Source organism: Lutjanus erythropterus, chromosome 10 (assembly GCF_056507025.1).
Source record: "Lutjanus erythropterus isolate fLutEry1 chromosome 10, fLutEry1.hap2, whole genome shotgun sequence".
Taxonomy (NCBI): Eukaryota; Metazoa; Chordata; class Actinopteri; order Lutjaniformes; family Lutjanidae; genus Lutjanus; species Lutjanus erythropterus.
The window spans coordinates 16,446,013-16,459,028 of NC_139326.1; the positions used below are offsets into that span (position 1 = coordinate 16,446,013).

A 13,016-nucleotide genomic window follows, 5' to 3' on the forward strand; every position below is an offset into this window, starting at 1 on the left:
GTCAACTGAAACAATAAATTCCTTGATGTGTTGTATATTGACTGAGAAAACTCAGTTCTCCTGCTTGCTGAGCCGTGCAGCAGTGCCTGCATGTACCAAGAAGCATTGCGTGCAAGCTTCTGATACCCATGCCAATGTTACCATGTATCACCAGTCTCTCCTATGGCTAATACTTTGCTGGCCAAAACATACGCTCCCAAACTGGCCTACATACTCCTCCTACCCACTCTCACTCCATTTGCACATTTGCATGGAGGGTCCGCCTCATGAGTGTCATCCCAGTCCAGTCAGCCTAAAGGGTGTGTGGGTTGTAAACCGCTCCAACAGCTAGTCTGCCTTAGTGCAGGATCACAAACCTCAGCACCTCTGGTGTGTCTTTGATGGAGGAAAAGCCACGAAAGTTAGTTCTATGCATGTCGGTGCAGTTATATCCAAGGATCAGTAATAAGTTACTTAACCTCAAACAGATATTTTTCATGATCACATGATGGAATGAGAAAATACAAATATTAAGAGATTAACCAGGAAAGTTTTTCCTACTTGGAAACAAACATCATCCATCACAAATGGACACTTTCCTTTTCCCAGACAGTGGGGGACATCATTATGATTAATGGACACATTGAGTCATCACTTTCGCTGCCTCAGGCCTTCAACACATTGAAAGGCAAGTGCAACATGAGCCCGAGCCTCTTATGTGCACACCAGATCCACACTCCTTATCTGCTGGCCCGTCTCTGAGCACCATACAGGCCTCGAGAAAACAAGTGACCTATGATATCAGTGTGTGCCTTAGATCATAGTCAGCTAGGCATTCAGGGAATGATAGGCTGGACCTAGCACAAGACAAGTTGAACGCTGTTGCTGTGAAAAGTTTTTAGGAATGTGCTGCTGTGTTTCTTTTGTTGTATCTGCACTAAATGTCTGTGTATTCAAACCTTGTTGATCCAGAAGATCATTGCATCCTCCAGGTCAAAGGGCAGCTCCTTGGAGGCACTGAAGGTGGAGAAGCGCTTGACAGAAGCCACCACTTTCTCAATGCTGATCATCTCCACTGTGTAGGCCATCATCAGGGCATCGATCATGGGCATGTGAGCACTCTGGGTGAGGCAGAAAGAGAAATAGAGGACAGTGGATTTTTTTTTCAGACTTTCCAATGCAATTACAATCAAAGCTGCAGGCAAGTAAGATGAGATTGCAATCTAATGCAGATTTACCCAAACAACATAAAACACTGTAGAGCTTATTAGTGTGGAATATGATATAATGTACGCATTTACCCTGTAATTCTAACAAGCAATAAGGACTAAGACAAATATTTAAAATGTATTTAGTGTGTGTTTAGAGTTTACCCTTCCTGATAAAGCTACCCTGTGAAATGTAAGAAATTACCACCAACTGGAGACATCACATGACACAATTTATCAAATTTTCCGCCAAAACATGTGGAGCCACAAAAGGCTTCATACAACATTTTTTCCCCCCCACACACATGCAGTAGTACGCTCCATAGACTTTGCTGTGTATAATTGGCAGATAGGGGAGTGTTTGCTTTGAATATCCTTCAGACATGTTTGAACAACACACAAAACATACTGCATTACTTTTGCAGGAAATGAAACATAGTTGGTAACCAGAGGATTCTGGGACATTATAACAGTCACTATAAATTTGAATAAACTGAATGAGATTAATGGGTCAAAGAAGTGTAAAATTTAGAGCTCTAGTGGGACTGAGGTTCTTGACCAGTTGTGTAGCTTTAAATATCCTTCCACCATTCAATCAAAGGTGAAACCTCTCATTCAGCACAATGGGTGTCCACCCTTAAACCCACTCTTTATATCCTAGAGTAATCAAGAGGCCCAGCAGGGGTATCCCTACACAAAGCGGGTTAACACCTGGTGCCTAACAGTAAAAATATTGCTTCTTGATAGCTAGGATGAGAATTTACACCAGCCAGATACTAATAAATCTGCTGGTAAAACCTTGGCTGGCAAAACCCAAATTTGGTAGTTCTAAATTTCTTATTCTAAATCTCATTGTATGTAAATGTTTGTTAAATGCAGCACCTGAATCCATAACAGAACAAATATTTTCAGCTGCAGTGTGTGATTTGTGCAATGTTCTGCTAGTCTAATCAAATTGGTGATGGAAGTGCACAGAGATTAGGCTCGTTAACATAACGAATGAGAGCTATTCAGAGCTATTCAGAGCTTTCACCGCAGCACGACCTACATGGACACAGACAATAAAGTGAAATTCTGCTTCCCAGTCATACACAAGACAGGGACAAGTTATTACATGAAGAAAAGATGACGAGTGTGCATAAAAGACGTTAAAGGCTACTCCAGTTTTGCTAGCTCACACAGTCACTCACACAGCATCTACTTTTTTGATTAGCTTATAAATGTTTTCAAAGACAACTTAGGCAATATAGCCATTTTAGATTATTTTTTGTTTATTTTAGACTGCCAGAATTCTGTTCAAACTGCCTCAATTTAAAGGATGATTCAAGTTTATTAAAAGTCTCATCTCATTTCTAAAGTTAGTCCATCATTCTCAGCTATGAGACAACACACTCAAAAAATAATTTCTGTGATCTGGGAACATAGTGACATGGCTTGTCAATCAGACAATCAAAATTATCATAAAAAGCCCAATGTTTGGAAATACTAGCAGTAGTAACTGCATCGTTCACCTATGCTTTCTTTCTTTCTTTTGTGTCATGTCAGCCTGTTCCCAGATCTAAACAATTATTTTGGTGAGTACCATGTTGTCATAACCAATAGAGCAGAAAAAGACTGACGTTTTATTAAACCAAAATTGTCCTCCAACTCTCACTGCTAGCACATGGAGGGGAAAGTACAGAGGTATAGTGATGAAGACTTTATTATCATTTATCAGTCATTCTCAAATAGTTTATCACAGATTCATTCCATGTATTTGTATTTTTAATAATATCAGCTGATATATGGCTATTTTTAAATCTCAAATATTGATGATGGCTTAACAAATTTACCATCTGTCAGGGTCTAGTTTCACACACTAATAGGTAAAAGTCTCAGTTGATATACAGTATATTATGAACAGAAAAGTCCAAGCATAATTAAGGCAGCAAGAAAATAGTGAATAACTCAACAAAAGGAGGACTGCATTTACCACCCAAGTGTCAATAAGAAGTGCTCAATAATAAACAAAAGGGCAAATATAACAGCATGATGTGCTGCTCAATCTTTTGTTCTCCTCCAACACTCACTCAGCTCAGCATGGAGTTCCATGGGGAGCAGGGGCTGCTGTTGCCCTGAGCTGTGTGTGTGCGCCTGCTCCTGACAGACAGTGTGCTCACACACAGACACACACACCAAAGTTTAAGTGGACTCAAGAGAATGGCTAATTTCTCAAGGTCTTACAAGCCCCAGCTGTAGCCCCAACAAGAGCCAGACAAGGTGCAGAGGAACTGTCAGCAGGTACTGAATCTGTTTCACAAACATGCACACACACACAAGTAGAAAAATGTGGGTTGCTATGGAAACTACTTGTCAAGTCAGCAAACTAGGAGGGGGTTCCAACAGTCTATCAGACATAAGCAGTGTCCTGCTCAGGATTTTCCATCCCCTCACCAGGGCTTTGTGTCTGGCTGCTTAAACACAGTCCTGTGTAGATTATTTTGTCAGGCCGCTAGCAGGAAAAGCAGATGCATGTCCCTGACTGGCCAACCTGCAGAGCGGAGGCTCAACACCATTGCCGGTTTCCATGGTAACAAAAGGGTAGGAAGATGGCTGAGAGCAAGTGAGCTGGTTGGTGTTCATTCTATCCTGTGTGAAGTGCTGCTGGTGAAATAGTGAGATATCGGATCTCATTGCAGCAGAGGGGTGGGGGCTACTCTGCACTTCATTCACCACACTGTGACGTGGTGCTGTTGATTCAGGTGATGACCAAGAGAATGTGGGTTATACACAGAGGACATTTAACCTGTTTAAGAGCTGATCTGAAAAAAATATTCTAAGCCTTACACTCGTTTGATGACTACACAATGGGTCAGTAGAGCCATTCTGCATAAATGGACAAAACTTTTCTGTCAAAATATTTATATATTCCCTAGACGCAAACTAATGAACAGCAGGGAGGCAGGGCTGCAGAAAAGGCATTTAAACTGGGCATTTGAGGACAAAAGGGGAAGATTTCATCTGCCAGCATTCAGCAAATGCTCTTAAGAGATTTGCAAAAATGTAGGTGAGAAAAGTATCAGACAATAAAATCCATTCTTATGAAGTATTACCACAAGAGTAACCCTCTTAACACTGATGTAACTGATTAAACTGCCTGTTGTGAGAGGGCATAGCCCTTAATTTTTATCAGGATTTGTACATTCTTTTTTTTCATGAACTAGATAAGAAAATTATATCTTTGACAAAGTTATAAAGCATAAGGAAGCCAGAATTAAAGGTCCAGAGTGTAAGACTTTAATTGGTATCAAATGTTAGTTAAGTTTGTTGCAGCCCTAAATGTAATGCAGTTATTAGTAATAATGAATTGCAGCCCACCTCAACTTCCAGCCCATGTTTGTAATGTAAAAACAATGGTGCATTGTTTTGGCCTTTTAACTTAGTTAGGTTATATAATATTACAAAAAGAAAAGCTTTACTATAAAAACTACCCAGAAAATGAGAAGAGGTTGTGATATTTGGCTAACGACAAGAGAAAGAACAGATGTTAGAAAACTTAATTAAGTGTTTTTAAGGGCAAGAGTCTGGCCAAAACCCTTCAACACAGAGTGAAACAGCATTGCCATAGCACAATAACAAACCCACAACAAACTCCAACCACAGCCCTATCTTGCATGAAAGTCCTCTCACGATTAGCATGAGTAACAGTCAAAGTTCACCTCTTAATTTGAATAAAGAATGATAAGGGTGCAGCCAAATCATCTGCCAATTGTTCCACTAAGACAAGCTACAAAATATGTCAGAAGCTCAGTTATATGCAGTGTAGGATGTACAAAAATTGCAAATAACTTATACACCTACCCACTACATTTTAAAGTTACTCTACATAGTGGATATAAGCTTTATCGTGTCTCAAACGCTTGTGGCTGAGATTTATTGGTCCTCTGAATAAAGATAAAAGCAATAGTCTCTTCCACTGATTCCACTGTGGTAAGATAATACATCAGAAGCAGGAAGAGCTACGGATCTAACAGGTAATGTGCAAAGTTGTTATGGCTTCTGGCCTCATTTCCTTCTTCTCTGACAGGCAATCTGTGCTACAAGTTACATTTTGTAAAAGCTACTGCAACATCATGACCTGCCTGGTGCTGAATGTGTCTAAACCCAATAAGAGTATAATCATATAGGTATTACTGACTTTTTAATTCATTAAAAGCAGCAGCTAAAGTTGAAAATAGTCAATTAGCAAACCTACCACATATCTACAAACACTAACTCAGGTCCATCCACTCACCATTTTGATGGGCATACAGGCCAGGTCCTCATCTGTGACGGGTGTATCGTCACTTTCCACGACATATATGCCCTTCCTGGACAGAGCCTGAATGACAGACAAGTGGGACTGAAGAGACGCTGCCTGCTCCGTCTTGAGGATGAGGGCGCAGACACGGCAGTAGAGCTCACAGGACAGCAGAAGGCGGATTACAGGTGGCTTGATGTGTTCTTGGTCGTACTGGTCTGTGTAGAATGGGTCCCTTAAGTCCTCTGGAATATGGTCTGCAACAAATGAGAGGGGACAGATGAACCACGTGGCATTTCTATGTCAAGAGGTATGTGCAGTTTAGCTTGTGACCTGAATTGAAGACAAACGTGGGCTAGCTGGTCAAAAAGTCAATTTCTGTACACACATCACTTCTGCACTGATTTATTCCAAAAAGTGCAGATGTTTTGTTAACAAAGACGTTTTCTCAAGACATCATAAAGTGCTTTTCAAGTCCACAAATTCACAAACCTCTTAATATCACTAAACTGGGGGGTCAAGCAAGCTGTGTTTGTGCTGCCTTGTACTGATCTAGCCAGTAAAAACAATATAGTAAGATACTGTATTATGAAGGAGAAAAACAATGCTGCCTGGCAAACAACTAACAACACCAATATCTCCGTCTACTTCAGGCTACACCCATCACACTTTTACAGTGTCAACAGGCAACAAGGAACGCAACAGTGCTTTACATGTAATATTTACTCTGTGCAGGCTCCATTTTACACGGAGCAAACATAGCTATTTGTAATTGTAAGTTTGATCTTATGGCCTCATTGCATTGGTCCTCAGTGAGAGCGGCCTTCTCAGGTGACACAGTGGGCTTTGCCAGCACTAATTTAACAATACTGGATCCACAAAAAACGAAAAGAAAACAGTGACCTACACAAGAGATTCTGTTGCTTTGGATATGAAGTCACTCTTGAAAATCAACCACAACCATATAAGGGCAAGGGATGAAGTGTTTCACTTCAGGCATGCACAAACCAAACATATACTGAAAGTTAAACCACAGACTGAGCCTTCAAATAGGTCAAAAATGATGCACAAAACCTGTCCAAAATCCTGCACAGCACAAAACAGTGTGGTGATAGAAAATAATGCTGTTCTGTTAAATCTGTTCTGAACTCTGCCTGAGCTTCAGTAACACAGCATAAGCCGAATGTGTGTGTGTGTATGTGCGTGTGCGTGTGCGTGTGTGTTTGTGTGATGCGTTCTTAGTGTCTGCTCTGACTGACAGGATAAAGGGAGCCACTCATCGCCAATCTCCTGCTCACAAAAACAGGAAGGCAGGCAGGCAGGCAGTGTCTTCCAGCAGCTGCTTTTGTGGATGGTAGTACACCAAGCAAAAATGTTGAAGTGCACAAGTGAGGAGGCAAAAGACTGGAGTTTGATAAAAAAGGCTATGTAAAACAGATCACAGATCACAGATAAGACAGATCACAAAGTCAGTTTAGGCTGCCCAGTTCTAGACAATTATGACTCTGAACTCATGTCACATTTCCCAGGGAAAGCATTTTTAAATTTAAAAAAAAAAAGTAACTTCTGTAATTCACAAGTGCCTACAACAGCTTTTTTGGGTAGAGTGATTCACTGGTAAGTCTCACACTGATTTCTGTACGGTCAGGAGTAAGGGATTTTCCTGTTGTTTGTCTGCCATTTATCATATCGCATTTTGTGGTGGTGTTTCAGTTAGCTTCTCCAGTTAGTTCCTGCTTTTTTCTGATCACTACCATAGTAAACTGATTATTATTGGGTTTTAGACTGACGAAACAAGACAATTCACGACATCACCTTGAACTTTGAGAAACTGGGATAAGTGTTTTTCCCTATTTTTGAGGATCTTATAGAAGTTGCAGCCCTAGATTAAACATGACATTTAACTTCAGTCTTTTATGTTACTGGACACCAGCTAAAGAATAGCCTAAAGATTTTGTATAGAAAAAAAATGTGTATTTTAGTATATAAAGTATTATATTATAGTAGTATTTTCCTTTATTAAAATATTGCAGGTTCTGCAATTTGAATATTGTAGTCATTACTGCTATATTTCATTACAATATTTCAATTAATTGCATAGCGCTAGTTTTTTTGGCCCCAGTTTCTCAGTTCCTTAATACTGGGTGTGTGCCGATACAGAATCCAATCTGATACTTTTTGTATTTGATATTTATCAAAAAGTTAACTAAATATGTATCTGACACATTAAAACAAACAGCTGAAGGCTACTAACTCTGACAGAACTTTTTTTTTCACAAGCAACTTGATTCAAATACAGGAGGACCTGGTCCAAAAATCAAAAGCTGATAAGCATACATTTTGGCTTGTCATCAACTACTAATTACTCAGGGAATTAATGTTAATTAGCAACAGCTGATATAATCGTCTACTGGTGACGTCCATCAGTTTAACTGGCAACAGCAACGGTAAACTAATTGCTGAACATTTGCTACACTGTTCTTTGCTAATGTAGGTGAAGACAGTAAACAAATACATGCATTTTGCTAAGCTCAGTGTCTGATCTCAGTCTATCGCGCTGTTATGCCCAAATAATTTGTCACATTCACACACTGCAATTTTACACGAGCAGGCTAAGGTGGACAAAACACAATAATGTTCATAAAATAAAGGACTGGATTTTAATCAGCTGTATTTAGCCAATACAAACCCCTTTGTTTTGATACATCAAATCTCCATGCAAATCTAATGAAACTATGAAGATTTGTTGCCATATAAGAATCAGGCTACATAATGGAAAAAGAAGTGGTGATTTTACCACAATTAAACATCCAACCATTATATCAGTACCTGCTGATGCTTAGATCACATGGATGCTGTTTACTGCATTCCACATGCATTACAACAACACAGATATGCTGTCTGCCACTGAACACATGGTGCAAATAAGGATGTCATTGTACAACAGCATTAATCTATTGTGTGTAACACCCAGCAGTGTGGGTCATTCCGTCTGAGTATATAAACACATTTGAACAGTGGGAATGATTGTGTGTGAAAACAAAGGGGTCTGGCTGGGGCGAGACTTCACGTTTGACTTCATTCCACAGACACTGATGTTGTGTGGCAGATGCCCCCCACCCTCCTGCCACCAGGAACCCGGCTGAAACATTTACTAACTGGGATACGGTGGAGCATAAGGACAGACCCAGGATGTGCTACAGCAGAGTCAGCCGACCATGATCAGCACCACAACACTATCAGAACAAGCAGGGAAGAGCAGGGTAAGGACCCTTGATAGGCCTGGGACAATGACAGGTGCTGGCTCTCACCGGTGTTGTGTCTGGCTGGCTGTCACTCAGGCTGGGAGCAGCTGTGGCCCATGCAGAGGGCAGTAGGACAGGAGAGGATGTACAAAAACATTGACATGCACAATCAAAGACTTAACATGGAACCAAGGCTGATGAATACACACCAGATGCACCCGAAACCCTGACAAACCCCTACATCACAACACGGCTGCACGCATGTTAGAACGGAACTACGTCACTTCAACTGTTTACATGGCACTGTTTGTGTCTGTCAGTCATTGCACGAGCCATGCAAAACGACTGCATCATTAGAAATTCAGCAGACACCATATGAGCCATAGGGTGAAAAAGCAAATGGGCCTGGTATATTCAGTTCCCATAGGAGGAAGATAACTGCGGCTGCACCTGAGAGTTGCATCCCTCTGAGCTGCCAAAGCTTCGGGGCTAATGTATGCTTTCTATTGTAACTTGAACAGCATCTCCACCCAAGTTCATTTGTGATGCATCGTTTTTGTTTACACAGAGATGTTGTCATGCTCCATCATCAGACAGCCAGGGCCTACAATGACAGAATGTGAACTAAGCAAGCAAATGCCTGCAAGCCTTAATATGAACTCTGAGAAAATATGAGTTTAAGTAATGAACCTAAGAGCAAATAACCCGATTTGCCTAGAGCCAAATGCTAGGCTGAAGAAGAAGAAAAAAAAAAAGCAGACAAAAAGGACATTAGCTTTCTATCCACAAACTGGATTACCATTAAGACTTCCAACTTACTGTCATTTGTTTAACATGAATGCTTGAGTGGCATTAGGAAATCTTTGTAATGGCCACAGATATATAGGAGACTGCAGAATACAAAAGAAGGCTTGTACAAGCATCCGAAATAATGATGCATGATTCGAACAGAGATTGCACTGATGCAACAGACATGCAAAGCAGTGAATGATGGGACTCATGCATCAGATAGCTGAGGCTTAAACTGACTAAGCTCAGCTGCTACGATAAGGGAATACTGTGTTGAAAATCAGAAGGTAAATAACAGCTCTGCAGTAAAACAATGGCGGCATCCTGTGATTTTAATATTTTTGGGTGCTGATGATGAAACAACACCTGCCAAACAGTTCCGATGTTCTGTTTCTATGTTTGAGTTTAGAGGTTAAAAATTTATTATTTGAGGGGTGCTCCCATAGCTCAGTTGGTAGAGCATTCGCCCCATGTACTGAGGCTGTTGATCCTCTGCAGCAATCGCTGGTTCGATTCCCGCCTGTGACCCATTTACTGCATGTCATTCTCCCTCCCTCTACCCCCTTTCCTGTCATGTCTTCAGCTGTGCCTATCTAAAATAAAGACAAAAGCCCTAATAATAATAAAAAATTATGTGAGTGAAGGCTCTCAGAGGCCGACAATCTCACACATGGCAGATTTGTTTTTCTCATGGTTAATATATAGGCATGAACAAAGAAATACTGGACCAAAGGTAAACATTTCACAGCCTAGAGATATGAAGAATGGGAGTCTCTCAACTAGAGTTTCACTATTTATTCAACTGGAGCCCCAAATGATGATTGGCTACCTGCTAGTTTTCAGCACACTCACTGGCTAAAACAACATAACCCCCAACCACAACTAGTTCTAACATCTAACTACATTTTGTGTTTTGGTCAGGACCACTGGACCTCACTTGTACACTCAGTTAGCAGTATTAGTCCACTGGATGTTAAACTGAGAGGTGTTTCTAATATTTTGTCCATCCCATTTATATCAATTAGGGTGGTGTGTCACGTAGGGTTGGGCACTTGGATAAATATATCAGGTATCCTTTTTTTGAGTGTTTTTGTTGTTGTTGTTGTTTGACGACGATGTACCATGGCAATTACACTAGTCTTAGTTTGGCAAAAGAGAGAAACTTGGATTCCAAAGGTGCATTGTTGTATGCAAACCAAACATAGCAGACTCCCAGCTCAAACACATCTCATTTTAACCAATCGCCCAACCCTAGTGTTCCAACAGCACCACAAACTACAGCCACCAAATTAAACACATTGAATCAACATCTCTCTAAAGCACTTCAATAAATTAACCTTCATGGTTATACCAAGGGTGCTAGAGGATCTTAGTCTTGGAGGATAGCTTTGGTATGTAATAGGGTTGCAAGTTTTGCCTTAAATAACTGCCAAACTTCACATTAACAGTAATTTCATCTAAACAAAAATAAAATCTGACATTGAGCTCTCTCCATCATGCACTTGACCAGCTGTGCCCAGAGAAAGAAAGTGTTCTTAAGATACTAACTACACAAGAGAAGATAAGCAGCAATCCAGCAGAAGGAAATCCTTAGGGGTTGTCCTAAATTCATAAAACACATGTCAGTCCTGAAATGTATTCAAATCTTGACTGCTGGAACCACAAAAAAAGACAGGAAAATCTGGCCTAAATGCCTGGTTACTAATGCTGATACTATCTTAACAGGGGGTGACTGACTGGCAGCGCAGATCAGTATTTTCCACACTCTGAGTACAGTCTAACAAATATAGCCTAATCCTCAGTGCCTGTCACTCACCCTGATTTGGGTTCAATCTCACTGGCCACCCTACAAGAATGGATGGATCTGGTGAGTCAGTGAGGGAGTTGCCAAGTGTCATAGGGGAATTAGTGTTGGCTCGAGTGCACACATCCACAAATATTTCTTTCTCTTTCCCTTTTCCTCTCCGTGTTTCACCACTGAAGCTCGACAGAATCTGCTGAGTGTCAGTGTGTGGACAAGTTTAAACCATTGTTGAACAACACTATCTGAAATAACTATTAGAATATAAGGAAAATATGCTGCAGATAGCACTACCTTAGGCCCTATTAAACTTTCTGAGTACACACATACACTACCTGTCTGTAATGGTTAATATGTAGATATTATTTAATAAGTAAGGCATATAGCCAACTATAAATCTCAAAAACATACGCACTTAGCATTCCTATAGCATGAATGTAAATTAAATTACTCACCAATGCCATAGGCTTTGGCAAAAAGCCACCGCAGGTTGGCAGCTATTTTTGCTCTGGCAGAGTCATACATCTCCAATGGTACAACGTCCATTGTGCCTTCTGCAACCCCGGTCAAATCCACTTTTCTCCTGGTACTGTCCCCGCCAGCACACAAATCAACGTCCATCCTTCAAAAATAAATAATAGACATGATGTTACATCAGAATTATACTGAACATACTGTTGAATAACAAATACAGCCAAATGACAAAACGTTAACCATCCACAATCTGCCAAGCTGCAGTTCTCACTGGCACGGCTGGATGCTCTATTAGAGTGATTCTTCAATAAATAATCAAATAAAATCCTCATCTGGTGTTTGTTGATTATTAAGGAAAATACTATTTTGGTTGCTGCCGTTGATCCTCCCTTAAGTGGTCGATTAGGCTTACATCTGGTGGTTGAGACGTAAGTACCTAAGTAGCATCCTTGCAGGCAAGATCACATTCATTATGTCAAATGCTTGATGACAGAGTGGAATCACTGTCTGAACCTCCAGTGAGGCCATAGTGACTGAAAACAGTGCTAAATACAAGAATGAAACCCACTAGTCATTACATACGCACACTGTGACAAGCTGCTGAGAAAAAGATTATCTGATGTTGGTCAGGGACTTTTTCCTACTTTGAATAAACGTTCATACTAGTTGTCTGAACCTGCATTTTAACTATTAAAAAAAAACTAAACTATCTTACTGATACCTAACTACTTAAACTGGATGATTAATACATACACGTGTCAGCACTATCGATGTGTCCCTCTTGTTTGCAATATCTGACTGCAAATGTTGCTCTATGGATGTATATGTCAATACTGTTTTGTATGTGCACATATTTACTGTATGGACTGTATATGTCTTGCTTGTTTACATGTGTTGCAACTACATTTTACTGTTTTTAACAACCACGTGTCCCTTTTCTATCTTTAAACTGCATGTTCTGTTTTGCTTTGCTGTACTTTAGGAAGCCATTAAACACCTTGACCATCGACTACAGCTCAAAAAATAGCCTTTTGCCTAAATCTCGCATTTGTTAACCGTGTATTTACCATGTCTATTTAATATTTTCACTCTCTCTCTCTCTCTCTAAATAAACTTAACTACACACTCACAGATAGACAGACAACACCAAATCTCATAATAAAACTCTTGGTAGTTGCACAGTCTGTCTCAGTGACTTCCTTTAAATCTATCTGTACTCTGCCTCTTCTAACTTTTGATTA

The 13,016-nt window shown here is 40.3% G+C and overlaps 1 protein-coding gene across 3 annotated transcripts in view; it reads right to left on the reverse strand.

The window, feature by feature from the left end:
* camsap1b (calmodulin regulated spectrin-associated protein 1b) overlaps nt 1–13,016 on the reverse strand; it is a 30,457-nt gene that overhangs the window by 16,263 nt on the left and 1,178 nt on the right. For 2 of the 3 annotated variants that reach the window (XM_084728397.1, XM_084728398.1), the window contains exons 2-4: nt 11,757–11,923; nt 5,461–5,723; nt 939–1,100 (exon numbers count right to left, since the gene is read on the reverse strand). In XM_084728397.1, coding sequence (XP_084584523.1) covers nt 939–1,100; nt 5,461–5,723; nt 11,757–11,922 — 591 coding nt within the window. In that variant the 5' untranslated portion in view covers nt 11,923. The remainder of the gene's footprint in view (nt 1–938; nt 1,101–5,460; nt 5,724–11,756; nt 11,924–13,016) is intronic. The other variant, XM_084728396.1, reaches the window with a different exon arrangement.